General features: G+C 37.5%; 2 protein-coding genes across 2 annotated transcripts in view; one reads left to right on the forward strand and one right to left on the reverse strand.

The window, feature by feature from the left end:
• Positions 1-15,587, forward strand: part of LOC113498600 (homeobox protein PKNOX2-like) — a 34,142-nt gene extending 18,555 nt beyond the window's left edge. Inside the window, exons 2-11 of the mRNA XM_026878677.1 lie at positions 8,050-8,154; positions 8,585-8,774; positions 9,406-9,535; positions 9,739-9,815; positions 10,488-10,569; positions 11,529-11,603; positions 12,104-12,246; positions 12,790-12,925; positions 13,642-13,722; positions 14,477-15,587. Of these exons, the coding sequence (XP_026734478.1) occupies positions 8,081-8,154; positions 8,585-8,774; positions 9,406-9,535; positions 9,739-9,815; positions 10,488-10,569; positions 11,529-11,603; positions 12,104-12,246; positions 12,790-12,925; positions 13,642-13,722; positions 14,477-14,592 (1,104 nt within the window). The 5' untranslated portion in view covers positions 8,050-8,080 and the 3' untranslated portion in view covers positions 14,593-15,587. The remainder of the gene's footprint in view (positions 1-8,049; positions 8,155-8,584; positions 8,775-9,405; positions 9,536-9,738; positions 9,816-10,487; positions 10,570-11,528; positions 11,604-12,103; positions 12,247-12,789; positions 12,926-13,641; positions 13,723-14,476) is intronic.
• Positions 15,588-26,473: 10,886 nt separating this feature from the next.
• The window catches only part of LOC113498761 (scavenger receptor class B member 1), a 44,575-nt gene continuing 43,145 nt past the window's right edge, over positions 26,474-27,903 (reverse strand). Inside the window, exon 12 of the mRNA XM_026878905.1 lies at positions 26,474-27,556. Within this exon, the coding sequence (XP_026734706.1) occupies positions 27,110-27,556 (447 nt within the window). The 3' untranslated portion in view covers positions 26,474-27,109. The remainder of the gene's footprint in view (positions 27,557-27,903) is intronic.

Genomic DNA, 27,903 nt, shown 5'->3' on the forward strand with positions numbered 1-27,903 from the left:
CCCGCCCGCTAAAAATCGAAAATGATCCTACAGGAACATACAATCGGGATAAAACTATCCCATGTGTTAATAGTTATAAACTACCTGTGTACCAAGTTTCATCTAAATCCGATCAGTGGTTTTTGGTGGTTGAAAATTTGTGAATTTCAATACATTGCGGCGCCGCGTACCTCTGACATTAAAAGTGATACGTCACAGTCGGCAATGTATCGCATCACTAGATATTCTCACTGACTAAATTAGCTTTCACAAGACAATACAACGTCTTTGGTTTACATTCGATTTGATAATTGCATCCAGTTTAAATGTAATCTCGTGTTAATGTAACCCCAAGGGGTTAGGGGTATGCAGGCGATATTACCCCCATCCCATGGTTTTATGGGGTAACCTATGAGATTGGGGTACGATTTCACACCGGTGAAACTGTCAAGACGTTTTTGAAAATTCCGTATCGCTACGGTCGATTTGTCTACACTAATGTTACAATAATATTGTTTTAACCGTCTAAAGTATACAACGGATTTAAACTGGGTGATTTTTTTATGGGGCCAAGTGACAGATATTTTACGTAAAATGAATGAGAATCAACAAAATCGGTTCATCTAGTCTGAAGTTCAGAAGTAACAAACATAACAACAAATATAGAAAAATTGAGAACTCCTCCCTTTTTGAAGTCGGTTAAAAAGGGAAAGCTTGTGATATACAAGGGTTACCCTGCTGAAAAAATCTCAGCATATATTGAACTCATTCTAGAAATTCTTTAAACAATAGAAATACACTTTATTTGTGAGTATATTGTTTAAACATCGGTCGCTTTTCGTTTTTCCAGAGTTTTATATTTTTTATTTCATAGCGGGCTGTTTTTTTTTCACACTTCAAATATTTGTTCATCTGGTACGGTTCCTCTATACATATTACAAATTTGTTGTTTTATGTGTTGTACATGGAAAGACAGCGTACTGCTGGGATTTTGTTGCGCCGTTTCTTCTGTCACAGTAAAAGCATTTGTAAGCGGTGAAGGGTTGGCAAATCTAGATATTGTTATTTGACATTCATTAAGTGCTGCTTAGTAGCTTAACTTGAATAATTGAGTATTTAATTTTTTTTAAATGTATCAATACAAAATAAAAAATATACATAACTTACAAAGCGTCAAAAAATACATCTTCATCCCTGCCAATGTCTGGAAACGTGCCCAGAAAGCTGGCTGCATTGCCACGTTGCATAGCAATGCTAATTCTTTAAGCAAAATACAGACCAGCAGCCTTCTGATTATGAGTAGAGTCGACCAAACGCTTTGCGAGTTCTGTATAATGAATATTGGTTTTAACATATTAACCAATAAAATACAGCCTAATGAAGTAGGTATATATTATGTAAGCTAGTTCTTGAATAGAGTTTTGTAGATATAGCAAGTAAAACCAGGTGCTGTATTATAAATTATACAAAATCAAATGTAAAGTCGGAGACGTTTGGACCGTTCGCAGTTGCACGCGGAATATCTCTAGCGCCTGCCGACTATTTCACCGTCGTGTCGTTAGTGACTAGTGAGGGGACGGTATCGATGTTTTTTTCTTGAAAAAAATATCGATGAATTTTTTTTCGACTTTGAAATGAGGTACTTTGAAATTAATGTAATTATGTTTTTAATTACAATTGATGTGTAAATATTTTTTGTATTTTATTAAACTACTTAATCTTTAGTTCTACTATGTATTATGGAATTTTCTACTATTAAATTTACAAACACGACGTTTAGAACTGTATTATCCAATTTTGACTAAACTTATTTATCCGATTTCAAATAGACTTAACAAAGCCTCTGTCTCTATGCGACTTAAATATCGATAGACTTTCAAAAACATTTTCTAAAATCCTATCATGGACCAAAAGGATACATAAAAACGACAAAAATATATATTTATTTTCAACCACAGTTATACATTTTATATCACAAATACAATGCGAATTAAACTCACGAAAAACTAAATTTGTTCTCAAAATTAACCCGCCTCGGCGAGATAAGTCCAAAACTTAAATATTAACAATTTTTCGTCATTTTCCTGGTTCGTATCTGTAGGTACAGGAAAGGTTCGGAGCGAGGTACCCTTATATAAACAAGGGAAGGAAGATATTAACACAGATAGGAGAGCCACTGTGCAGAGTAGAAACAGAAATACTAGTTGGCAATGTCAACCGATCGGAAGTGAGAAACATGGCAAGGTTTAGGTTTAGTCAGTAAGAGTCTGACACTACCCGCTGTCAGAAGAGGAAGAAGTGAGTGTTCAAGAAGATCTCTCCGGTACGGATAGCCGAGTGGTTGATGTGGATTCGATCCCCGCGTAGGACAAGCATCTTGTTCAGGACAGACATTCGTGGATCTGGGTGTCTTTGTGCATGTCACTTGAATGTTTGTGAACCCGCTCGAAACAAGGCTTAAATTCCTTAATGCGGGTGTCGTTTTTTTTTTACTAAAAATCTAACAGCAAAGGCTATCTAGAGATAATTATTAACTGTTTAAGAGACAACACACATACCTGTATAATTTTGTGTGGCGGCAGCCTCAAATATACAAAAATTATTTTTAAGAGTCTTTTCCTATACAAAGTCATGAAAAGCCATCGGATTTTCGACTTTTCCATACAAAATCAAATATTATTCTTTTGGAACTTCTGTTTGCTTTTCATTGTGACCTTATCCTGTGGACCCTAAATAAATATTTGGTGAACTGTGTCCAGTGAGCTACATTTGTTTGCTGGGAGCTGATTTTTGGCGTGTCCAACTATTCTTGTTTGATCGACTTGTTATTTTGTGTTTTTTTTTAGCTACGTAAGCTCTTACCGACCGTTTTCAGTTTTGATGATTTAGTATTTATGTATAGTACTGTCGTTTTGTTAGTCTTTGTGGATAAAATGACTGTTAAAACAAATTATACAATTGAACTTCAGATAGGATTCGAACTAGCAACTCCTGGCGTTAGTATAGTCTAGTTTAATTCAAGATGCGATTTTAATGTTAAAAACACATTTGTTCTGTATCAAAATAAAATAACAGAAGTTATGCTTATGAAAAATGACAATGATTGTCTACGGTATGCATGCAATCGTTGTCAAAATTAGGCACAAACTGAGATTTTTCAAAATACCTATGTAACACGATGAACTTTAGTATTACGTAACTATAAAGCCTACATAACTAGAAGTCTATACTCACATTTTACTAATGATAACTCCCAAAAAAGCCACAATAACACCACTAACTTCAACATACAATAAAATTCATGACTTAAAAAACCAATTCACTTTAAAACACGCTTATTCATTTACTATCTACCCAACAAAATACAACCCAAAAAGCAAACAGAACACAACCTAAAATATATACATCTATCTATATGTATACCATTCTCCCCCTAAAACTCCTTTATCGATACGCTGGCAACACTGGAAAGCGCGGGAGTAAAGCAGCCATTTACATGCGGCCGTGGTCCCTGTTTGTATTCAGGAGACGTAGATATATGCTGAAAACTTACTATTTATTGATATAAGATTTGTATTTTGCCGAGTTTATTGTGTTAACATGTTATTTTCTATGTATTTTTGGACTAACATTGTTGGGTTTTTGAAAATTGGGAGCTATTTTTTTTTGGCTTTATAAAACTTCTCAGTAATGTCTATATTCCTATTGTTTGAAAATTATATTCTTATAGAAAAGAAACGGCAACAAGAAGTGCTTTTTTCAAAAGGCTGTTTTCGGTTAGCTTTAAAATGCTACATTGATGACTCTATTTGCGCGGTTTTAAAAATTAATTCATTTAGTGAAGAGGCGGCAAGAAACTCAAAAATACAATAATGTCAATGTTTTTAACTAGTAGGAACAATTACGTGTTTGTTGAAACCGCTTGAAAGCGGTTACGGAAAAAGGCATACGCATTCTGTTTCTCAGGGTAAGAACCCTGACAAACAAAATGCGTATGCCTTTTTAGAACAAGCCAAAAACAAAATGTCATGTCTCAATAGCTTGTTACAAATTTCATTAGTTTAGTGAAATTCTATATTTTTATGTGTAACTCATATTGCACTTGTGCACATTGTGGAATTATTTAAAATACCTAATAAGTCTATGCGTAGCGTTGGCTGGTTCTAAGTGGCTTAGGATAAAGAATCGTTAAAGGATTTGAAGGTGGTCTTAGCCCAGCATATAGACTCAGTAGACTAGATAAAAAAGAAGTGGGCCTTAAACCAATCCTTTTGATTATTTAAGGACCACCGAGACCATTTTAAACATTTTTCACTCAAGAATTTTTTTGCCGTTTGGTCAATTTTGAAGTCCTTTCCATTAGCAAATACAATCTGATAAATGAGAGCATGTACTTCATTAGGCGTACTATACAAAAAAATATAGGCATAGCCTTTCCTAACCTACATTTCATAAGCGCAGAATCTCGTAATACCGACACAAAATCTGCTCCAAGCGACTTCGGGACAAGCAAACGGTTTCCTCCAGTTTTCCTCATTTTAGCCAAATCGGCTGGGATTAATTATCTTAGCTATATCTTGCAAAGGAAAGAAACAGTTTCCTTAAAAGGAATGTGTTAGTTGTGTATCTTTTTTGGGGAAAATATGATTTGTAAAAGAAAACTGTGTTGCACCTTTGAGAGTTATTCTTTTTACTTGTGCATCGTCGTCTTTCCGTCCCTACGATAGTCTGTTGTCAGGGTCTAACGTACTGTAATAGCTATACACAGAAGGGGTATTTCTTTTGCCATTGCAACAATGAATACAACCAAAAATGAAGATTGAGGTTAAGTAACAGTTGTAACCGTCTTACATTTGATGGGTCAACAGTTTTCGATTGTATATTTGTATTCCTTGTCCTATTTCTACGAAACTTTCAGTGTAACGCGTCTGACTCAGACTTAGCTGTATTTTTTGTAGTTTTCTAGGTGGTTTTTTTATTTTTTATTTATGTTGAGGGTCTAGACAAGATTATACTGCATTGGAATAGAAAACTTCAAATGTATATGAATGACATTCCTCTTCGACAAGACTGTGACTAGTCAGTTCAATACATTTGGGGGATTTGATCAGCGTTAACGCTCGCGGGATGTTACATGTAAACAGGCCCGACTACAATGTTTTCTATTGACCGATTTTTGTGTCTTTTGTGGAACGAACCCTTGAATTGGTACACCAAAAAGTCTTCAATTTTTTTTATATGTTATTTTGCTTTACGAGATAGGGATTGGGCATAAAATGGTTGATAAAGAAAGACTGCGATCGTTGTGTTCCACAGCTAGAAGAACGCTAAGCTTTTAATTTCATTAACCCTTATCTAATTTAACCTTAAATATTTTTTTAATATGTTTTTAGTACTTTTAAAACATACACATACAGCTAATAAAAACTACAACACAATCCTTAGTCACCACAAATTAAACAATAATTAACTTCAAACACAAATACAGATAAATAGACAATCAGTTCCATCTCAAAAACATCTCGACCTCAATCAAAACGGACAAAATATAATAAACGAAACGAAACAACGAAACAATATTACTTAGAAAAGTAAATAAACAAGAGTATAACAATAAATTGTAGAAATAACAACAAATAGGGGTAACTCGTCGGCTGGCAATAAAAACGGATATTAAAAGCGCGCAACACATTCATCACAAGTGTTGCCAGTAGATTGATATAAAATACCACTTATTTTCTTTACTGTTTGCCACGAATTTGAGGGTAGGTTTTTAATATATAGGGTCGCTTAAGTGTTCTTTTACTTGATCTTACGTCCGTTAGTGTTTTAAAAATGATTTTGTTATTTCTCCATGTTTCGGAAGGCATGTTGCATTGCATCCCGTCTATTATTCATACATTTTTGACAGTCGTTACAGGTAGTCAGAAGCTAGGAAGTCTGACAACCAGTCTCACTAAGGAGTATCGTGTTGCCCAGGTACCTGGGTTAAGGAGGTCAGATAGGCAGTCGCTCCTTGTAAAACACTGGTACTTAGCTGAATCCGGTTAGACTGGAAGCCGACCCCAACGTAGTTGGAAAAAGGCTAGGAAGATGATCTTTTGCCTTATAGCAAGTTGTTTTTTTGTTATATTATGTACTAATATTATAGAGGGTAAGTTTTTAACGGTGTAGGGGTTAATCTCGGTAACTACTGTAAATGAGTCTGGGTGTTTATATTTTAGCAATTTGTGACTCGTTCTTATGACGCCGCTAGCCGATGATACGAAGAAAATATGCCTTGAAGTATTGAGTCAAGAATATGTGACTTCAATTCGCTTCATCTTGTCCTTAATGGATTGTGGTTTCGAAAAATATAAAGAATGACGTTTCTAATAGCTTTTATTTACCTAATGGATGAATAACAAGATAAAAGTAAATTCAATCTGAAATTCAAACATCTGTGGACGGAAACCTTCGGTTTACGAGACAAACTTGCACTTGCCATAGTTTTTTTGGGGTGTCGTACCCAAAGGGCAGAGGCGGAAGACTACAGCCCCGCCGTCTGTCCGTCTGTCAGTAGTCAGGCTTTATCTCGTGTATGATCCGCAATAGTTTAAAAAATAGTTATTACAGCTCCTAAATTATAGGACCCATTAAATTATAATTTATATCCGTGGTGCCTGATAACTGAGCCTAACTCAGTTGTCAAACTCTTTTCTATGCTACAACTAGCTATTTCTTCCTTTGTCTCCCGCTTGCTATGGAGGGAAGTGGAACATGTTTCTTACTCCTCCTTTTTACTATTTCTGATTAATTTCGTTGCGGGTTCCAAGGCAGTTCATTATTCCCCCGGGACACACCGAACTTAAGTTTTTCGGTGGGTTTGCTTTGGTTTCATTGTAGATCCTGGCTTACAGGAGTTGCAATGACGGGCATGTGTGGCGGGCTAGTCCCAAAAAAAAAAGTTTTTAATCACATATTATGTATTTTATTGATATAACAAATAATAAACATTGAAGCTTCGTAATCAACGCCTTCTACGGCAATAATCTTGATGGGTAACCAATTTGTTTTAGTTTATCCTATTTGTACGGAACCCGTAACAACGACTTCGATCCTAACTTGGTCTATTTTATAATGCACGCTTTTGCAATTTTCTTATCGCACGAAACATTTTGATCAAGTTTGGTGCAATAAATGATTAATGTTAATTATTGTGTTATAATTATGTGAATTATATTACAAAATTGCGGTTTGGATCGGAAGATAATTTTATTACTTAGCGTAGGTGTTAATGAAACCAAGGTTAATGGTCAATGCGGAATGATAAAATCGTAGATCAAAAATATTAAAGAAAGCCTGTTTCTCACTGCGTTTTCTTGACGTATTTTTGAAAGGACATGAGAGAGTAATTGAGAAAAAGTAAAAAATAATATTTTTTGTCCAATTATAACAAAATATATTTGATTTTTAGGGTTTTTACCTTAAAGGATGTTAGCCTTATAAGGGAATCCCTATTATTGAGGCTTAGTTGTCTGTCCATCCGTCTTTAAAACGTCCGTTATAATCGTGATAGCAAGAGTTAAAATTGTTACAGATGATGTATTAATGTTGACGCTAATAACCACTACACAAAAAATTCTCAAATAATATGGATGATGGCAATTTATTTTTCAATTTCCTTCAATTTGTTTACTGAAAAATAATGTATTGTATTTTCTCTTCTATCCCCCAAACTGTTGCTGGAACTTATGTGTGACGTCACTTCAAGTCTTCTAGACTTTAAAACAGTTAACCTTTTCCAAGTGGTTGAGGTCACCACGCCACGCGTCGTGTCGCGGTTTCGATCCCCGCGTAGGACAAGTATTTGTGTGATCCACAAATGTTTGTTGTGGAATCCTCCGCGACACAAGGATTAAATTCCTTAGTGCGGGAGTCGTTTTTTTTTAAAGAAAAAGAAAGAAAGCAAAGAACTGAAAAGATTATCGCTTTTTTTACTGGCCTAACATTGGTCTTATGGCTCCCAATTTTTTTTTGAGAGAGCTCCATTGATATTTTAATTAACCAAGGTGTTATTATTAATTCCAGATGAGGCGGCGAGGCTGGTGAACTTGGCGGTATGCAGGGCGGCGGTGCGCCCGCCGCGGACGCCGACCAGGCGCAGTTCGAAGCTGACAAACGAGCCGTGTATAAGTAAGTACCGTTTAAGTACCACTGATTATCCCAGTATTATAGGCCACGATGCCAAACCCACTGCGTGAGACATGTCGCAGGTTCGATCCGCGGTCCTACGCCTACGCCGGAGATGAAGCATTGAAAATTGGCTTAATGTGCCACATTTTGTATTTTCTGAAGCATTTTTCCTACACAAAAAATGGAAATTCAGTATAGGACCGTACACTCAATGTCCATACAATGAATTTTCAATTATTGTGCTGGCAAAATGAGAGAAAAGGAATAATTTAAAATTTAATACAATTGCCATTCATTCATCGGCCTTTGTAAATAGCTAAATCGTGGCCCACATTAACATTGTTTGTCCTGATCTGGGTGTCCTTGAGAAGAAGTTGCTTTACTATAATATACCTAAACATTATCATAAACATACATGCTTCCATTCCAGACACCCCCTCTTCCCACTTCTGGCCTTACTCCTGGAGCGATGCGAGCAGGCGACGGCGGGGGCCGAGCCTCCCGCGGCGGAGGCCTTCGGCGCGGACCTGCAGGCCTTCGTGCAGCACCAGCGCAGGGACCGGAGACCGTTCCTAGTCGATGACCCTGAGATAGATGGACTTATGATTAAGAGTATTCAGGTAAGGGTTGAAAATCTCTGTTGAGTGTAAAATGGTAAAGGTTTGACCATCACATCCTTGGCCTATCGGGATTTTGCGCCGTTTTTGACTTAGTGGATGACTTGGATGTGAAGATAGATCTCGATGGCGTGCAATTGGCGAGGCCTATGTCCAGCTGTGGACGAATATGAGCTGATGATGATGATGGATGTGACAGGTATAGGAGAATAGTATAAACAAACGGGAGCAGTACTCAGGAGTGGGGTTTTTAAGGCTGATAATGTTAATGGAAATGAAATACTTGTTCAAATTAAAGGCCAAAGAGACAATATAAAAGAATGAATTGAGATGGCAACACCAATAAGTACCCATTTAAATTTCTTGATGTTGAAATTGAAATGTGATACTTGATGTAAGGGTGTGAATGTTATTTTATATCTGTTGATTTATACAAGCAACGCGCTTCTCAAACACATTAAAAAAGACGATAAGGGCATTTAGACAGGATTCTAAATACTATGGTTCTTACAAAAAGTGCTACTTTTTATCCTATCTCGAATAAGCAGATTTTAGATTTTTTGTTTTGGTCAGTATCAACCTGAGATCTCAGTCTAACATTTAATCTAATTCCCTTCCCTCACATCATTATCAGGTGCTACGTATCCACTTGCTGGAGTTGGAGAAGGTGCAGGAGCTGTGCCGCGACTTCTGCGGCCGGTACATTGCCTGCCTCAAGACCAAGATGCAGAGCGAGAACCTGCTCAGGACTGATTATACTTCCGGTGAGAACAAATCATGTTACCTCTACATTCTGATAAGCATTCGTCTAGAAAGTCCGTTCTGTAGTTTTGACGTGAAACTAAGACAGACAGACAGACAGACTTTCGCATTTGTACTATTAGTATGGATTAGTAGAATGGTTAGAAAATTACCAAATATTTTTCTACATAATGGCTTAAGTTAAACCTTATTATGTCTGTTCTAGGTGGTGTAGAAAGCAACAACAATCTCTCGGGTTCCATAGACGAACACTCGAGCACGTCGAATTCTCCACAATATCAGGTATGAAATGTATGTTAAACATTAATATTATATACCATTTACATTACATACAAAATAAGCTGAATAGTAACTATCGTGGGACTGATTCAATTTTAAAAATCTAGTCTATCTTGAGCCTAAGAAATTGAGTATGTAAGAGGAAGTTTGAAAATGGCACCGGTTACAGAGAATCTTCGTGGCAACTGTCATGGTATGGGCATGTTATGCGGAGGAATGAGAGTCATGTGGTGAGGAAGGTCTTGAGTGTGGATGGATATAGGGGAAGAGGACGACCTAGGAAACGATGGATGGATTGTGTGAGACGATATGGCTGCAGAGAGTGTTTCATGTGAGATGACGTCAGATAGAAAAGTATGGAAGAAGAAGACTGATTTCTGATACGGTATGGGCCGTCGACGCCTGCGAATAAACGCTTTTTTCCAATATCCACTGTTTCGTATAAAGTAGACAGACAAATTCGACAGAAAAATAAAACTTTAATATGGTTGCAGCCGGTTGTTTTTTTTTATTAACATCCTCTTATGTAGAAAAGTTTCCTTTGAGTAAAAAACCATCTTAATTAAATAAAAATAAGCTTCAAAATTATATTTCGACAGCTTTTCCCTAACTAAACATTATTTTTTTTGTTATATTCCTTGTACCCATATGTATATTGACGCTTATGTTTGGCAGTCGCCCCCCGCCCCGCTGGCGGCCTCGTTCCCGGCGGGGTTCGCGCCGCTCCCCGACCTGCCCTACCCTCCGCGCGACAACCGTGAGTATACAAACATACATACATACACAGTATTAATAATCCACTTGTTTTGGTATAAGGGTTACGAGACTGCACCTGCGTATCACAGGCTTGTGCACTACACTAAGAGTCCATCTAGAGTTTTAAAAGTGCCTGGAAAACGGCTTATTTGAAATAAAACCTGACTGACTGCACAGATAGCCAAGTAGTTGAGGTCACCTCGCCAAACCCACTGAGCGCAACGTGTCGCGGCTTCGATCCCCGCGTGGAACCATTTGTGTGATCCACGAATGCTTGTCCTGAGTCTGGGTGTCTTTGTGAATGTGACTTGAATGTTTGTAAATCCCCGCGACACAAGGATTAAATTCCCGCAGTAAGGAATTTCTGAGTCCTGTAAAAAAATAAATATAAAATTTTGATTTTGACCGAATCCTGCTCATTTTCTGGTTTTCTACAATACTAGTAGGCCGAAAACAGTCAGGACATTATAACACAACATATACTATCCATAACTTGAATACAAAATTTGGTGAAGCTTGCGACTACCCTATAACTGCATAAGTTAATTGACCACAAGTAAAGCTCTATTTGATACGGTCGGTCCGTGAATGGGTGACCATGACGTGTACCTCCGTGTTTTGGAAGGCACGTTCAGTTATGGGTCCCGGCTGTTATCCATACATCTTTGACAGTCGTTACAGGTAGTCAGAAGCTTGAAAGTCTGACAACCAGTCTAACTCAGGGGTATCGTGTTGCCCAGGTAACTGGGTTGAGGAGGTCAGATAGGCAGTCGCTCCTTGTAAAACACTGGTACTCAGCTGAATCCGGTTAGACTGGAAGCCGACCCCAAAATAGTAGGGAAAAGGCTAGGATGATGATAAACGCGAATCTTTTTATTTCTGGTTTCAATTCCAGCTGAAACTATACATATATTTTCAGGCATTACAAAGACGCTACAACATATTATGTACATGTTTCAGCGTCGCTCGTGGTCCAAGGTTCGACGCCGATCAGTCAGATAGGCGCGGGGCTGCTGTCCACTGATTCCTTTACTGGTGAGTATATTTGAAAACATGTGTAAAAACAACCCGATCTTGTTCTAAATACAAAAAAAGCAGGTTTATTAAAATCAGGTAATCCTGCAAAAAATGACCTTAAATGAATTATATCTTCTCTAAAACAATTTTCTATTATAGAAACGCATAGCGTAGTTACAGGGTTATACGGGGGAACAGCTTTAAACGGCTTTGAAATAAAAATTAAACTATTTTTAAATAGATAACGGGTTTCCTCTCTTGTCGCAGAGTATCATTCAAAACACTTACAACTCCACTATAAGGCATTTATTCCTCTTATCGTATGGGTTTCACAAACATTCACATACACAAGACACCCAGACTCAGGACAAACATTCGTGGATCACACAAACGCTTGTCCTGCACTGAGATAGAACCTCGCGGGACATCGCCTTTCTAACATATATTTGGCCCTTAAAACCAACGACTCACATTTTTGCTATTTCAGTTATTGCCATAATTAATCCTCCCCCTTCCAGGTACCAACTCCAACAACTCCTGCTCCTCAGTGTCAGGGTCTCCTCCTCCGGAAGACGACGCTGAAGACTCGAGCGGCAAGCGAGGGGTCCTGCCCAGACACGCCACGCAAGTCATGCGGGCCTGGCTGTTCCAACATCTCGTGGTGAGTAGCCAATGATACGAGCAGGTGTATCAAGTAATGTGAGACGGAAAATTAAAAAATTAGTTGCGTGTTTGGTGTCTTGTGATTAGAGAAAAAGGCTCGTTGAAAAATTTGCCCTGTTACAAAAGGACATTGGACTCATTACGAGTCCCGAGATGATATAAACCGATGTAATTTAAATTTTGAGTTAAACCAAATTACTATTCTTGACTAAATTCGAAATGGTATCGCATTATTATCTTTTAAACCTGTTTAAAGGAATCTTAACTAACTAGTGGCCAAAGCTATAATATAATAGCAATATTCAACAACTTTCAATAACGCCATCTTGTCTAAAACTAAGCCAATCTTGTATTATGAGTACTAGACAACTGATACAGAACAAATGATCATGCTCATCAGACACGCATTTATACTGGGTGGGAATCGAACCGTTGACCTCTCGTACTCGTAGTCAGGGTCACTAACCACTAGACCACCAGGCTTACCTAAAGACGTGATCATGCAATAACCCTCCTATCTAACGCTACGTGTCTCCGCCAGCACCCGTACCCCACGGAGGAGGAGAAGCGCACGCTGGCGGCGCAGACGCGGCTGACGCTGCTGCAGGTCAACAACTGGTTCATCAACGCGCGGCGCAGGATCCTGCAGCCCATGCTGGACTGTGCTGACAAACCTGGTGAGGAAACATCCCCCCCCCCTCCGCCCCCTCAACTCTAATCAAAATAGAAAAGTAAAAAAAAACCAGCTCCTGCAATTAAGGGTTGTCAATTAAGTCAGGTCACAAGTCTCATGCACAAAGACACCCAGACTCAGAACAAGCATTCGTGGATCGCATAAATGCTTGTCTTACGCGAAGATCGAACCCGCGACGCGTCGCGCAACATGGGTTTGGCGTGATGACCTCAACCACTCGGCTATCCGTGTAGTCCGTTTTCCAGGCACTTTTAAAAGTTACATTACTGACTCTAGTTGCACGGATCCAACGTGTAATAAATAATAATGATAAATAAATGCGGACAACATCACATACATTGTTCTGAACCCTAAGTAAGTTGCTAAAGCACTTGTGCTAAGGAATTCAGACACAACGAAGGTACCACAAACACCCAGACCCGAGACAATGTAGATATGTGAATTTTCACATTAACCCGACTGGATCGAACTTAGATCTTATAAACATTATGACTTCAATGTTTTTGCACCTAATTCTTTTTATATCTGCAACACTGTTTAATTGAACAAGCCAATTTAAATATTTAAAAGAAAATTGTAGAATAATAGATTATCTATTTTCATATAATTATATTAATTTGGACTGTTACCGACTGATTAAGTGAAAACTATTATCAATATTATTATCAGTATTTAATGTGACGTAACTTTGAATTTCAGGTGGTAAAAAGGGCAAGAACGGTTCGTCTATAAGCAAGAGGTATTGGCCGGACGCGCTCTCCAACCCACAGTTCACAGCAGGTAATACTTTAAAACCTAATAGTCGAAATAAACTTAATCTAAAGAATAATGTTGTCATAGTCAACTCATCTTTGTTTAGCGCCATCTGTAGTTAACCTTTGTAATTATACAGTGACTGTGTGTATTATATAATAAAGCTTTCATTTGTGTGTCACTGTCACTCAAATTAAAGCTTTCAACATTCATTTTTTTATCATCCTAGTCTGTTCTCAACTATGTTGGGGTCGGCTTCCAGTCTAACCGGATTCAGCTAAGTACCAGTGTTTTACAAGAAGCGAATGACTTACAATCGCAAGCATAAATAGCGCCGCAAGCACAGATCAGTTGTACTGTCTATGTATGTGTACCAAAAAAATGGGGGGTAACACTAATATATATAATAAAACGGTAAGAAGATATCGGCGCGGGGTTTCACAAACATTCAAGTCACAAAGACACCTTAACTCAGAAAAACATTCGTGGATTACACAAACGCAGGGATCGAACCCGAGATACATCGCGCTCACTGACTCAACCACTCGGGTCTCACTCTGTCTCAGTCACTGATTCATTATTAAATGATGCAACGGTTTACTCACGGATCGGGGATCAGCCCGTCGTGTCAGCTCAAGATTAAGGACTCCGGTTGGGTCCGAAACTAGTCGGGCTACCCCGATATCTACGCGTGAGTAAACTATTACATCATTTAATAATGAATCAGTCTCACGATATTTACTATAAAAAATGCTCATCTTCATCACCTCTTCATCACCAGGTCTCCTCTCATCATCAGAAGACGAGGACCAGGATGGGGAGCCCTCAGACACGGAACAGGAGACCAGCGAGCAGCCAGAACACACCACCTACCCTCTACAGCAGACCCTGCACTAAGTCATATAGGTAGGATGGGATTGGCACATCACTAGTCGGGTACAACACTAGACTGATGGTACACAGATATGTACAATATTACGGTCAAACATAGACTAGATGACAACACTAGATTGACAGATGTCTTTTTGAAGTCGATGGTACATGGATGAATGTTTTTGGCTTTGACGTATATTAAACTTATGGATAGACTCTTAAATTGGTTGGGGTCGGCTTCCAGTCTAACCGGATTCAGCAAAGTACCAGTGTTTTATAAGGAGCGACTGCCTATCTGACCTCCTCAACCCAGTTACCTGGGCAACACGATACCCCTTAGTTAGACTGGCTGTCAGACTTTCAAGCTTCTGACTACCTGTAACGACTGTCAAAGATGTAGGAATAACAGCCAGGAACCACAATTTAACGTGCCTTCTGAAACTCGGAGGAACTCGTTTTGACATAGATGGTTACTCTTACTCATCCACGGACCGACTATTTTATCTATCACTCAATAAGTACCAGAAAAGTAAAAAATAAACGAGAGCTTTTTAAAAACCACCATTAACAAAACTATCGATTTCAATCTGACAGCTGTCATTCACCAAACTAGTGATGTGCGAGTACCGTAATCGAGAATTATCGATTTAGTCGATACCCAGTTACAATTCAATGTATACGTATTAATTTTTAACAATAACATGACAGATGCCATGTCACAAGAAAAAAAACTTCATTTATTTATATAAAAAGACATTAATAATATAGATTATTGAGCCGTATACCTTTAATTAAGTTTAGTATAGAAACTAAAAAGTGTGTATTTTAAGTAAAAATACCATTAGTTTTTATTGAAAAAGAAAATTACTGTTTTTGATGCAGTCGGGTAAAATAATGAGTGAAAAATTAACAAGTGTCGTTTTTCAATAACATAAAGTATACAAAAATTAATTTTAGTACTTTTCTCTATACTATTATTATGTATACGATCGACTTAGATTTGTATGTTATTTAGTAACTTAAAATATAAAAAGAAAAAGTAAAATTTTATTAAATTAAAAATTATACGATTAAATATCATTTTTGTATACGATTTTTTCTCTTACCATGTAAAAGGTACATTTAGTGTAAAAAACGGGAATTTTCGAATTTCGGTTCTGTTAAGTACAAATGGAAATAAAAACTAGGAAAACAATGTTTGTGATTAAAAGTCAAAACTATTAAACAATTTTCTTGCGAAAACTATTCAAGAAAAAGTAAAAAACGTGTCTAAACTTCATTCGTTATTTTACTATAAAAAGTAAACAATATTGATGTATTGATAGTAACTGCCGTGAGAATGATTCATTATTAAATGATGTACCGGTTTACTCACGCGTATTTATCGGGGTAGCCCGACAAGTTTCGGACCCAACCGGAGTCCTTAATCATGAGCGGACGCGGCGGGATCGATGTAATTTTGTATAAAAAAACAGTTAAAAATTAAAAAGCGACTAAAAACCAATATAAAACAACAATAAAGATTACCAAATCAAATAAACTATTATATATTATATATAAGAAAAATATCAGTTGTTTATGTATATATTTAATACTAGATAGTTGTTGCCCGCGGGTCCGCCCATTATTTCATAAAATCGTGATAAAAACTATCCTATGTGGTAATCCTGGTTATAAACTATCTGCGTACCAAGTTTCGTCTAAATCCGTTCAGTGGTTTTTGCGTGAAAGAGGAATAAACATCCATACGAAAACTTTCAAGATTATAATATTAGTAAGATGACTTAGTATAAAAAGTTACAACAAGATTGTTTACCTTTTTAAGTACTTATCAAAGAACGTAAAGTTAATTTGACACGTTTATCTTCGACTTCTATAAATAATTATTAAATAATGCAACGGTTAACTCACGCGTATTTATCCGACTCCGGTTGGATCCGATCGGGCAATCCCGATAAATACGTGTGAATAAACCGTTGCATCATTTAATATAGAATCTTTCTGGTTATAAGTAACTAGCTTTTCGCCCGCGGCTTCGCCCGCGTCGAGGTCGGTTATATCGCGTTTCCAAGAGAACTCTTCAAAAGTCGGGATAAAAACTATCCTATGTTCTTTCTCAAAGTCAACTCTATCTCTGTACCAAATTTCATTAAAATCAGTTCAGTGGTTTAGACGTGAAAGCGTAACAGACAGAGTTACTTTCACATTTATAATATTAGTAGGGATGATGAGAGATCGAAGTTAGTTTTGTAAATAAGTTAATATTTTACTTAAAATACACACTTTTAATGGACAGTATAATCCTAGAACATGTATACGTAACGCATACCTCAGATTATTATACAAATGTATTCATATTTCTGACAAACTAAGGGTATTGGTCTTTTAATTAACTTGCTACAATAATACCAGTCTTATACCATCCCACTGCTGGGCATAGGCCTCTTTTTATATAGGTCAGATTTGAGTATTGATCACCACGCTAGCTCACTGCGATTTCAGATTTCATTCAATTTGGAATCAAGGTTTCCTCAAGTAGTTTTACTTTGCCTATACCAGTGGTGTTTTAGAATTATTAAGAAAGTAAAAAAAACTTTGAAAAGTCACATTGGTATAATTGCCTAATTACAAATCCACATATACAAGGCATGGCTACCTGGCTATATCTAATGAAAAATCACATTGTACCCTATATGGGTCGGTCATACGATTATGCCAGGGTTTAAGTTAGCTAAGGAAACTATTTTGGCTTTGAAAAAGACTGTTTTCTTTGTGAAAAAGAAACGTCATCAAAAAGCATAAAATGCTTTATAATTTTAAATGCCCTACAATAGCCAATATAACAAAAGCACTAGCTGTTGCCCGCGACTTCGTCCGCATGGTTAGAAGATATAAGTTATGATTTATACCTGCCCTTTTCTTTCCACATTTTCCATTGTATCTACGCTCCCATTAGTCGCAGCGTGTTGGTATCTAACCTAAAACCTTCCTAGATGAAGGGTCTGTTCAACACATAAAAGATTTTTTTAATTTGAACCAGTAGTTCCTGAGATTAGCGCGTTCAAACAAACAAACAAACTCTTCAGCTTTATATATTAGTATAGATTACTTGTTATTGATATTGCTTTATATCTATCGTTACCAAATAGTATAAAGAAGTGATTAAAAGACCAATGTTAACAAAAAAGTGCTATTGGTAACACTGTGAAATGATAAAATATATTTTAACTTTGAAAAAACACGTTTATATCCAGAAATACAAAGGCAGTGAATTTTATATTTTTTAAACGAAACCACTCAATAATTTGCTACATTTTGATATAAAATACACAACTAATAGTTTATTTTTATTAATGAAATAAGTAAATAAATCAACAATGGCCTTTTGCACGCCAACAATTTATGTCAAATTCAAAATACCCAATAATTAAATACAAAAAGTAAATAGCTAATAACGTCCTTATAAAAAACAACTCCCACAGACTCTTACAAATTGTATTAATTGCCAAATTCAACCTAGATTCAACCAGTGTGACCAATAGCACAACAACACGACGATTCAACCTATAAGGTGTATATTCGTCAATTGCTGGCCGGTTGTGAACTATTATTTCAATTTCTCCGTACACCCATGACTGACAAGAGAATAACCTATAAATTCTAAGAGTATTTTTTACAGAACTAAAATGAACCGTCCACACAGATTTTATGCAATTATTTATATAACAAACACATTTAATTTTTCAAATACTCATGTTTTCGTTTTTGTCTATTTTTATTGTTCAGCCATATTAGGAGTAGATGGTTGCTGTGGAATATCGGCTGTTTAAAAACTATTATTTTTAATCTGTATTTATTAATAAACAGTATTTTTTAATGTCTCTCTTTGGGTATGAATAAATTAATCCAATTCTCAAAAATCTGTTAAAAAACTGATGATGTAAGTAGGTGTCAGTAAATTAAATATTTTTACAGAAAATTATAATAAATAATCAAATGGCCTATTTTTAATAATAGTTACTACTAAAATAAGTATTATTTTATATATAACAGTTTTCATAAATAGGAATAATGATAATTTATTAACTGATAACCAATATAAAAGTTACTGGGTAAATTTAAACAATCATTTTGAACTAATACTAGCATTAATGAAACTGTAAAAATATTTAACTGACTTAGCGTCCAAGAAAACCTTGTATTTTCAACCGACTTCGTAAAAAGTATGTGTTTTTAATTTTCCCCACACTATGTAAATATCACGACTTTTCCAATACCATGTACGGCTTTCCACAGCAACCAAATTAGTGTTGTAAGTATTAAAAACGATACGATTGTAAACAATTCCCCTTTAATAATGTATACTTCAAAAACTTAACGTTCAATCAAAAATTGTATACGCAAAAAAAGTATTAAAAAATCGTAATTGACACTTAAATTTTAGTCAACTGTCACAAAGTTATCGACTACGAAAAGTTAAGTCCCATCACTAAATAATAGTGATGTTGCTGTTAATAGTCAGAGTTTTGTAGTCGATAGTTTTGTGAACATCTCTATTTAGATTTTAATGGTACGGAAAGATGGCTAGATTGAAAAATATCGTGTGTTGTGTTAAATTATGTTGTAAAATGGTTCTTCCAAGTTTTTGAATAATTTTACTGCGACACGAAAATGGCAAAATTTCTTCAACATTTTGCTTTAATATAAGATAGCATTATTTAATTAATGTGTATATATTTGCGAGTTTTATGCTTTGTATATAGTTTTCGAATCATCGTTACCTAGTAAGGAGTATGTAGATTTCATAAAATCATTCACAATTTACAGTATTACGTAACTATTGTGGTATAAAAAATATATTTTTCATCTTGAATGTGTAAAAAACATATACATCTGGCTAATTTTATCATTTTTTCATCCGGTAAAAGAGTTGATAGCCACGCTTGTTAGCTGCCCCACGGTGGGGCGCCATTACCGAAGCTGTTAATAACACCAGCCTGTAACTGTCCCACTGCAGGCCTCTCATACAGAGAACGAGCATTGATCACCACGCTTGTGAGCTGCCCCACGGTGGGGCGCCATTACCGAAGCTGTTAATAACACCAGCCTGTAACTGTCCCACTGCAGGCCTCTCATACAGAGAACGAGCATTGATCACCACGCTTGTGAGCTGCCCCACGGTGGGGCGCCATTACCGAAGCTGTTAATAACACCAGCCTGTAACTGTCCCACTGCAGGCCTCTCATACAGAGAACGAGCATTGATCACCACGCTTGTGAGCTGCCCCACGGTGGGGCGCCATTACCGAAGCTGTTAATAACACCAGCCTGTAACTGTCCCACTGCAGGCCTCTCATACAGAGAACGAGCATTGAACACTTTCTCAAAACAATTTTATACTTATTTCACAAAAAAATTGTCGACCATTAGGGATGTATTTTATACAATCATAATAGGTGATAATGTTCATTATTATTAGCTATTAAAAATATTATTAATCTCTTGTCTTCCTATTAAAATAGTGTCGCAGTATTATTATTTAAAAACATCTTTTATACGATATTTTTTGATCATAAGGATTGTAAGATAGAGTTGTGAAAATTTTACAAATTTAATTATTTTTTGGATTCTTTGCCATCATAACTATTTTAGCAATGGAATTATTTGGTTACATATTATTTTGTAAAAGAAAGTTTTTTAAAATACCTCTTTATTGACGCTAGATACCAAAATTAAGAGGCACTCTTTGAACACATTTTATTAAAATTATTTTTCGTATAATTTATTTTACTCTGGCAACATTCATGACTCTATTTAGTAAGAAACAGTGATGTGAACCTGTTATACGATGAAACGAAATACGTAATATAATGGTGAAATAAAAAAAATAAGATTTTTTTATATTATAATTATGTATTTAGTACATATTATACAAATAATTATACATGTAGTGATAAAATAATGTATTTTTAAATATAACGGTCTGTGACTTGGAATATTCGCCATTATTTAGATTTTTAAGCCTAGTGAGGGGATTGTTCCTTGATTAGATTTCGGATACTTTGGTTGTAACATAAATACTTGTGATTAAGTTCAGTATTAAAAAAAAACATATTTGTTTATATAGTTCTGGTACATAATTGTTAACTTAAATTGTTTGAGTAGGTAACAGTACTTAAGAAATGTAATGTACTATTTATTTCTTTAAAACTGTAATTCATATACATTTTGAATTTCATATTGTCTATGGAAAACGTTTTCAGCCATAAACAAGTACAGTATTTTATATTTTTTGTCGATACCAATTTTTATTTTGTACCGCCGATGAATACCTGACCTTTTGAAATCGAGTACATTATTATTAGACATGGTACAATATATTTTTTTTTGTATAAATTGAATATAGACCATGCGACTGTTAAACCTCTTCCATAGTCACTTTTTTTCAAAATGGTTTTAATTGTGAAATCAAAGCATCCGACTCTAATACATTGCATGCCCACCTGTGGGCGGTATTCGCTTGATATTCCATACCGTTTAGTGTCGAGTCCAGTATAGTATACTATAGTATTACGCGCTTTCTAGTGATAAGGAACTTTAATGTTATATGGTACGATAAAGCATAATTTTTTGCTAGTCAATATATTAATTTTTAGGCTGATTTATTTTGTTTTATTTCCTACCTAACACCAGTGTGAACGGTAATTAGTTTACACAGCTTGTAATTAAAAAAATTGAATTCTTGTGTCGCGTGTGTTTCACAAACATTCAAGTCACATGCGCTAAGACACCCAGACTCAGGACAAGCGTTCGTGGATCACAAAAACGTTTGTCCTACGCGAGGATTGAACTCGCGACACGTCGCGCACAGCCGGGTTGGCGATTTATACCTCCGAGGCAGGAAGGAGGGGGTAAGTTTGACGTATCTGTTGGTCTGTCTGTGACGACGTAATTCTGTGGACGTACCGATTGTTTTCTTTTGTCTGAAAGATGATAAAGTCGCGACTAGTATAATATTTCTAAGATGGTCTACACAAAAAGGAAGGGTTTGTCTTATATACTATTACTCATAACAAGTGTTGTGATTTTTAAAAATCCAACCAACTTGACCAACCTGGCCTAGTTCTTCCAGAGTGTACCCGAGGAATTCTGAGTGGTCCCGAGGGAGGTACGTAGGTAGTGTAAGTACTTCGTTTCCGATGGTAAGTACTTGGTGTTGGATGGTAAGTACTCTACAGATTGTTCCCGAGGGTCTCCTCAGACTGTTCCCGAGGGACTCCTGCACAGTGTTCCCGAGGGACTCTGTAGTGTTCCCGAGGGACTCCTGCACAGTGTTCCCGAGGGACTCTACAGAGTGTTCCCGAGGGACTCTACAGTGTTCCCGAGGGACTCCACAGGGTGTTCCCGAGGGACTCTACAGTGTTCCCGAGGGACTCTACAGTGTTCCCGAGGGACTCCACAGGGTGTTCCCGAGGAACTCTACAGTGTTCCCGAGGGACTCCACAGAGTGTTCCCGAGGGACTCTACAGTGTTCCCGAGGGACTCTACAGAGTGTTCCCGAGGGACTCCACAGGGTGTTCCCGAGGGACTCTACAGAGTGTTCCCGAGGGACTCCACAGAGTGTTCCCGAGGGACTTTACAGTGTTCCCGAGGGACACCACCGAGTGTTCCCGAGGGACTTCACAGTGTTCCCGAGGGACTCCACAGAGTGTTCCCGAGGGACTCCACAGAGTGTTCCCGAGGGACTCTACAGTGTTCCCGAGGGACACCACCGAGTGTTCCCGAGGGACTTCACAGTGTTCCCGAGGGACTCCACAGAGTGTTCCCGAGGGACTCTACAGTGTTCCCGAGGGACACCACCGAGTGTTCCCGAGGGACATAACCGAGTGTTCCCGAGGGACATAACCGAGTGTTCCCGAGGGACTCCACAGGGTGTTCCCGAGGGACTCTACAGTGTTCCCGAGGGACTCTACAGTGTTCCCGAGGGACTCCACAGGGTGTTCCCGAGGGACTCCACAGAGTGTTCCCGAGGGACTCTACAGTGTTCCCGAGGGACTCCACAGGGTGTTCCCGAGGGACTCCACAGGTGTTCCCGAGGGACTCCACAGAGTGTTCCCGAGGGACTCTACAGTGTTCCTGAGGGACTCCACAGGGTGTTCCCGAGGGACTCCACAGGTGTTCCCGAGGGACTCCACAGGTGTTCCCGAGGGACTCTACAGTGTTCCCGAGGGACACCACCGAGTGTTCCCGAGGGACTTCACAGTGTTCCCGAGGGACTCCACAGAGTGTTCCCGAGGGACTCTACAGTGTTCCCGAGGGACACCACCGAGTGTTCCCGAGGGACTTCACAGTGTTCCCGAGGGACTCCACAGGGTGTTCCCGAGGGACTCCACAGGGTGTTCCCGAGGGACTCTACAGTGTTCCCGAGGGACACCACCGAGTGTTCCCGAGGGACTTCACAGTGTTCCCGAGGGACTCCACAGAGTGTTCCCGAGGGACTCTACAGTGTTCCCGAGGGACACCACCGAGTGTTCCCGAGGGACATAACCGAGTGTTCCCGAGGGACATAACCGAGTGTTCCCGAGGGACTCCACAGGGTGTTCCCGAGGGACTCTACAGTGTTCCCGAGGGACTCTACAGTGTTCCCGAGGGACTCCACAGGGTGTTCCCGAGGGACTCCACAGAGTGTTCCCGAGGGACTCTACAGTGTTCCCGAGGGACTCCACAGGGTGTTCCCGAGGGACTCCACAGGTGTTCCCGAGGGACTCCACAGAGTGTTCCCGAGGGACTCTACAGTGTTCCTGAGGGACTCCACAGGGTGTTCCCGAGGGACTCCACAGGTGTTCCCGAGGGACTCCACAGGTGTTCCCGAGGGACTCTACAGTGTTCCCGAGGGACACCACCGAGTGTTCCCGAGGGACTTCACAGTGTTCCCGAGGGACTCCACAGAGTGTTCCCGAGGGACTCTACAGTGTTCCCGAGGGACACCACCGAGTGTTCCCGAGGGACTTCACAGTGTTCCCGAGGGACTCCACAGGGTGTTCCCGAGGGACTCCACAGGGTGTTCCCGAGGGACTCTACAGTGTTCCCGAGGGACTTCACAGAGTGTTCCCGAGGGACTCCACAGGGTGTTCCCGAGGGACTTCACAGTGTTCCCGAGGGACTCCACAGAGTGTTCCCGAGGGACTCCACAGAGTGTTCCCGAGGGACTCCACAGAGTGTTCCCGAGGGACTCTACAGTGTTCCCGAGGGACTCCACAGGGTGTTCCCGAGGGACTCCACAGGTGTTCCCGAGGGACTCCACAGGTGTTCCCGAGGGACTCCACAGGGTGTTCCCGAGGGACTCTACGGGGTGTTCCATAGGATACCATTTACTTAACATCGGACACCAAGTACTTACCATCGGACACCAAGTACTTACCATCCAACATCAAGTACTTACCATTCAACACCAAGTACTTACCATCGGACCTGCACCTCGTTTAAACCCATAGGATATTAAAATGAAAGAACACGAATGTTTATATTTTTTTTATTAAACAATACATTTAGATACAAAATCTTAACTATTATTTACAAATAGATCTAAATTCGTATAAAAATATTATAGAACCACCATTGCCTTATGTTATAAACAATATAGTTTTATCAATATAAAAAGAAGTCTTCATATATTAAAGCTTTACTTAAATCTAAGATTTCATTGACGGACACTCAAAGTTCACTCAAATTTAACATGATTTCATATCATTGTCATTAAAGGTGGAAAAAATATAATGAAAAATTTTCACACAACGCCATCTAGCCTCAAACTAAGCAAAGCTTGTAATATGAGTTCTAGACAACTGATAAATATACTTATGTATTTCTAAATACATATAAATATTATAGATTAAACACCCAGACACAGAACAAAAGATCATGCTAATCACAGAAACATTTGTTCTGGGCGGGAATCGAACTCACGATATCTGGTTTAGCAGTCAGGGTCACCAACCACGAGGCCAACAGACGTAATATTTAAGAGCGAGTCAAATTTGAGTGAACTTTGAGAATACGGATTGATTTAATTTTGAGCAATTTTCAGTAGTCAGGTTTTAATGGAATGATAAGCTTTTTAATTATATTTATCATTATTATTTATGAGCCAGGAGGCACAGATACAATTCCTGTCTGAGGTAATAAATACATGCATATTTTATATTCAATTGAAAATGTCTTAATTTCTGGGTTTTAAATCATATTTTTCTGGAACTCACGACAATTCAACATTCAATTCAATAGTTTTGAAATAAAGTATAGTTTCAAGAATGGAAAGGTGTAGAAATAAATAGATTCTATAGTCAAGTTATCTATAGATATGTAAAAACTCTCAATTGACATAGTAAAATGAAATTCGTATCGAAACTACATTCATTGACTTATAATTTGTTTAAAAAAACCTGACTACTTCTAAATCCTTTCTTTACTTCCAAAAATATGTTATCAAAATATGATTATTTCATGCAATTTGACACTTCATACCATTTTAGTTAAAAAACATAAGATATAAAATATTGAGCATAATTCATAGGAATGTCATTTGTCAAATACATGAACTTACAATAGTATAAAAATAATTCGTTTTCAAACGTCAAATGTCAAAAATTGGACGCCATGTTGAAATTAGTCGAATCAGTAAAAAGTCGGCTGGCACAATTAGATTTTCTAAATAACTGTTCAGAATCAAGGTTCCTGTGCTAGGTATCAAAATCCACGCTATTTTTCTAGGTACATAAAAAAGAAAAGTTGGTGTGTCTTCTTGTCTGGAACTTGTTTAGAAACAAAAAAACGTAATTAAAAAACAACTATTACGATTACCAAATCAAAAACTACTGAAATATATCGGTCATTAATTTTTCTTTTTAAGTGCATACACCAAGGACTTTAGTATAGTTAAAAACCATTTAAAAATCCTTAATGTCTTTCAAAATTTTCGCCATTTCGGAAATCAAATTGTGAAACCGATTTTTGATTCCGACTTTACAATTTAAGTACATGGTTTGATTACAATATTTAATGCCGAATTTAATTGGCAAGCACTTTATTAAAGTAAAGTTTCTAAATATATAAGAAGGCAATATTTCAAGGTAAGTATTTTGGCCAATATTTCTAATTGTTTTATTGTCTATAATGCAGTCACTTTAAAAGTACCTATTGACGATTTTCTAGTTATGGAATATATCTTCAGGCTAATACGTAACGTATATCCTTTATCCAAGACCCAGTGACCTTGATATTAGGGTAACTATCCTTTCGACCTTGACTTGTTCGTGACCTTGACCTCGAAGTCAATGACCGTAACTCAAAGATTAATTTAATTGATTGGTCTTCGATGACCTTTGACCTTTGACCATTGATACTATTCGAAGCTGTTCAATGATCTTTGACCTCGAGGTCAGTGACCTTGACCTTGACCTTCAATAAAAAGTGTATATCTACATTATAGACAGTAAACATAAAATGAGCAAATATTCCTTTATAAACTAATGTGACTCCATTAAAATCGGAATCTTTTATCAATCAGTCGTCGACACAACCTTAAAATTACTTAAAAATAGCCTAAAACAACGAAATGGGGTATTAAAGACCTTTAAAACAAATTAGTTTGAGTCGTAACGAACTTGGGAGTGTTTGACTCAAATAGTTTGATCGTATTGAAGATACAAAGTAAAAATATTTTCATGTTTTTCAGTAGGTACAGTTCTTGATAATTTAAGGACTCCGGTTGGGTCCGAAACTAGTCTGGCAATCCCGATAAACACGCGTGAATAAACCGTTGCATCATTTAATAATGAATCATTCTCACGCATTTAAAATCTTAGATCTGTAGTTAAACTAGGATAGGTTTAAAATTAAATATACAATTTTGAAACAAAGTTTTCAGTAATGATGTTTACACAAAACTCAGAAATTTCTTTATTTTTTATAATATTAGACCTCTTATACCCATTTCGTTTGAAAACCGTCCCCCTATGAAGCGATTTAAAATATTGTACCATCAAGTACTGAATAATTATTTGCCTTACATTGTCAGAGTCATTTTAATTTGACAGAATTCTTTAGACATCTGTCAATTGTCAAAAAATAGAAATACATAAAATCTTGGTTTGAATCAAATAACTGTAAAACTTAAAATGCATTTATAGTGAAATAGTTAATTCAATTTCGTCTAATATTTGACGTAAAAATAGGTTTATTTATTTTAGAAGTAATTAATGTCAATTACAATTTGTAAAACCAGTATTTTTTTAGGTAATATATCGAAATAACTGTCTGTTATCCCAAACCCTAGTTTACTCCCTCAATTTTTATTTTTTTAATCGCTTACCCTCAGTAAGAAAATATTAAACTTTCAAAAACAATTATCCCACACATCAGATATCCTTGAAGGGCAAAAAACTGGCAACAACTATAAAAGAAGAATAACAAATCTCAAAAAGACCCTGACAAGCGCAAAAAATCACAAGACCACAGGGGGACAGACACCTAAACCCTGGCACCTAATTAAACCTATGCTCTGACAAAATAAACGTATTATCAGACCTTATCAACGACTCCCGTTCGGCATCACTAAAACTAGACCTCACAAACTCACTCTTCAAAACATTCTTTAACTCTGAGCATTCACTCCTGACCTGTCCCAACTCCTGAACTTTCTCATCATTCTGATTGAGCGGAGCGTAAGTTGAATCTCTGTTTGGTAAAATCTTGTTGGAGCCGTTGATGATCAGCGTGGAACCGCGTCGTAAAGTTTGTCTCCCTAGTTCGACAATTTCTATAGAATTTTGCCCAATGACCAAGCTCTTGTATGTCTTAATGAATACTATGGTGAGGGCTGCGAAGCCGGCTAGGATGAGGGAGTAGGTTAGGATGGGGGCTACGATTGGACCGACGGTTGTGGCGAGGAAGATCCAACGCCAGATTGGGGTTGAGAGCTCGTGGATACCCTGAAACAAAGAGAATGGATTAGTTAAATTGTTAATGTTTGTTTTTGGAGGTTGAGTTTGGGTAATGTCAAAAAATCTGTCGTCACTTTGATTTATGATATGTGAGTCTATTTTATTATAATCTTTGCAGCAGAATAACCGATTTTATTACATCTACTTTTCAATTAGCATGTTGGTGATTCTCGAGTTTTCCAAAAAAATAATGAATTTTCGTTTTATAAATCGAAATTGAAATTTTGATGTTTTATTTGATTGTCTTGTATCGTATGGAATCGAAAGGCATCCGGGAAAAGTCAAAATTTTACTAGATTTTTTAAACAATTCTTACAGTAAGCCTCAAATCCAGG

The sequence above is a fragment of the Trichoplusia ni genome, chromosome 11 (genome assembly GCF_003590095.1).
Source record: "Trichoplusia ni isolate ovarian cell line Hi5 chromosome 11, tn1, whole genome shotgun sequence".
NCBI classification, from domain to species: domain Eukaryota; kingdom Metazoa; phylum Arthropoda; class Insecta; order Lepidoptera; family Noctuidae; genus Trichoplusia; species Trichoplusia ni.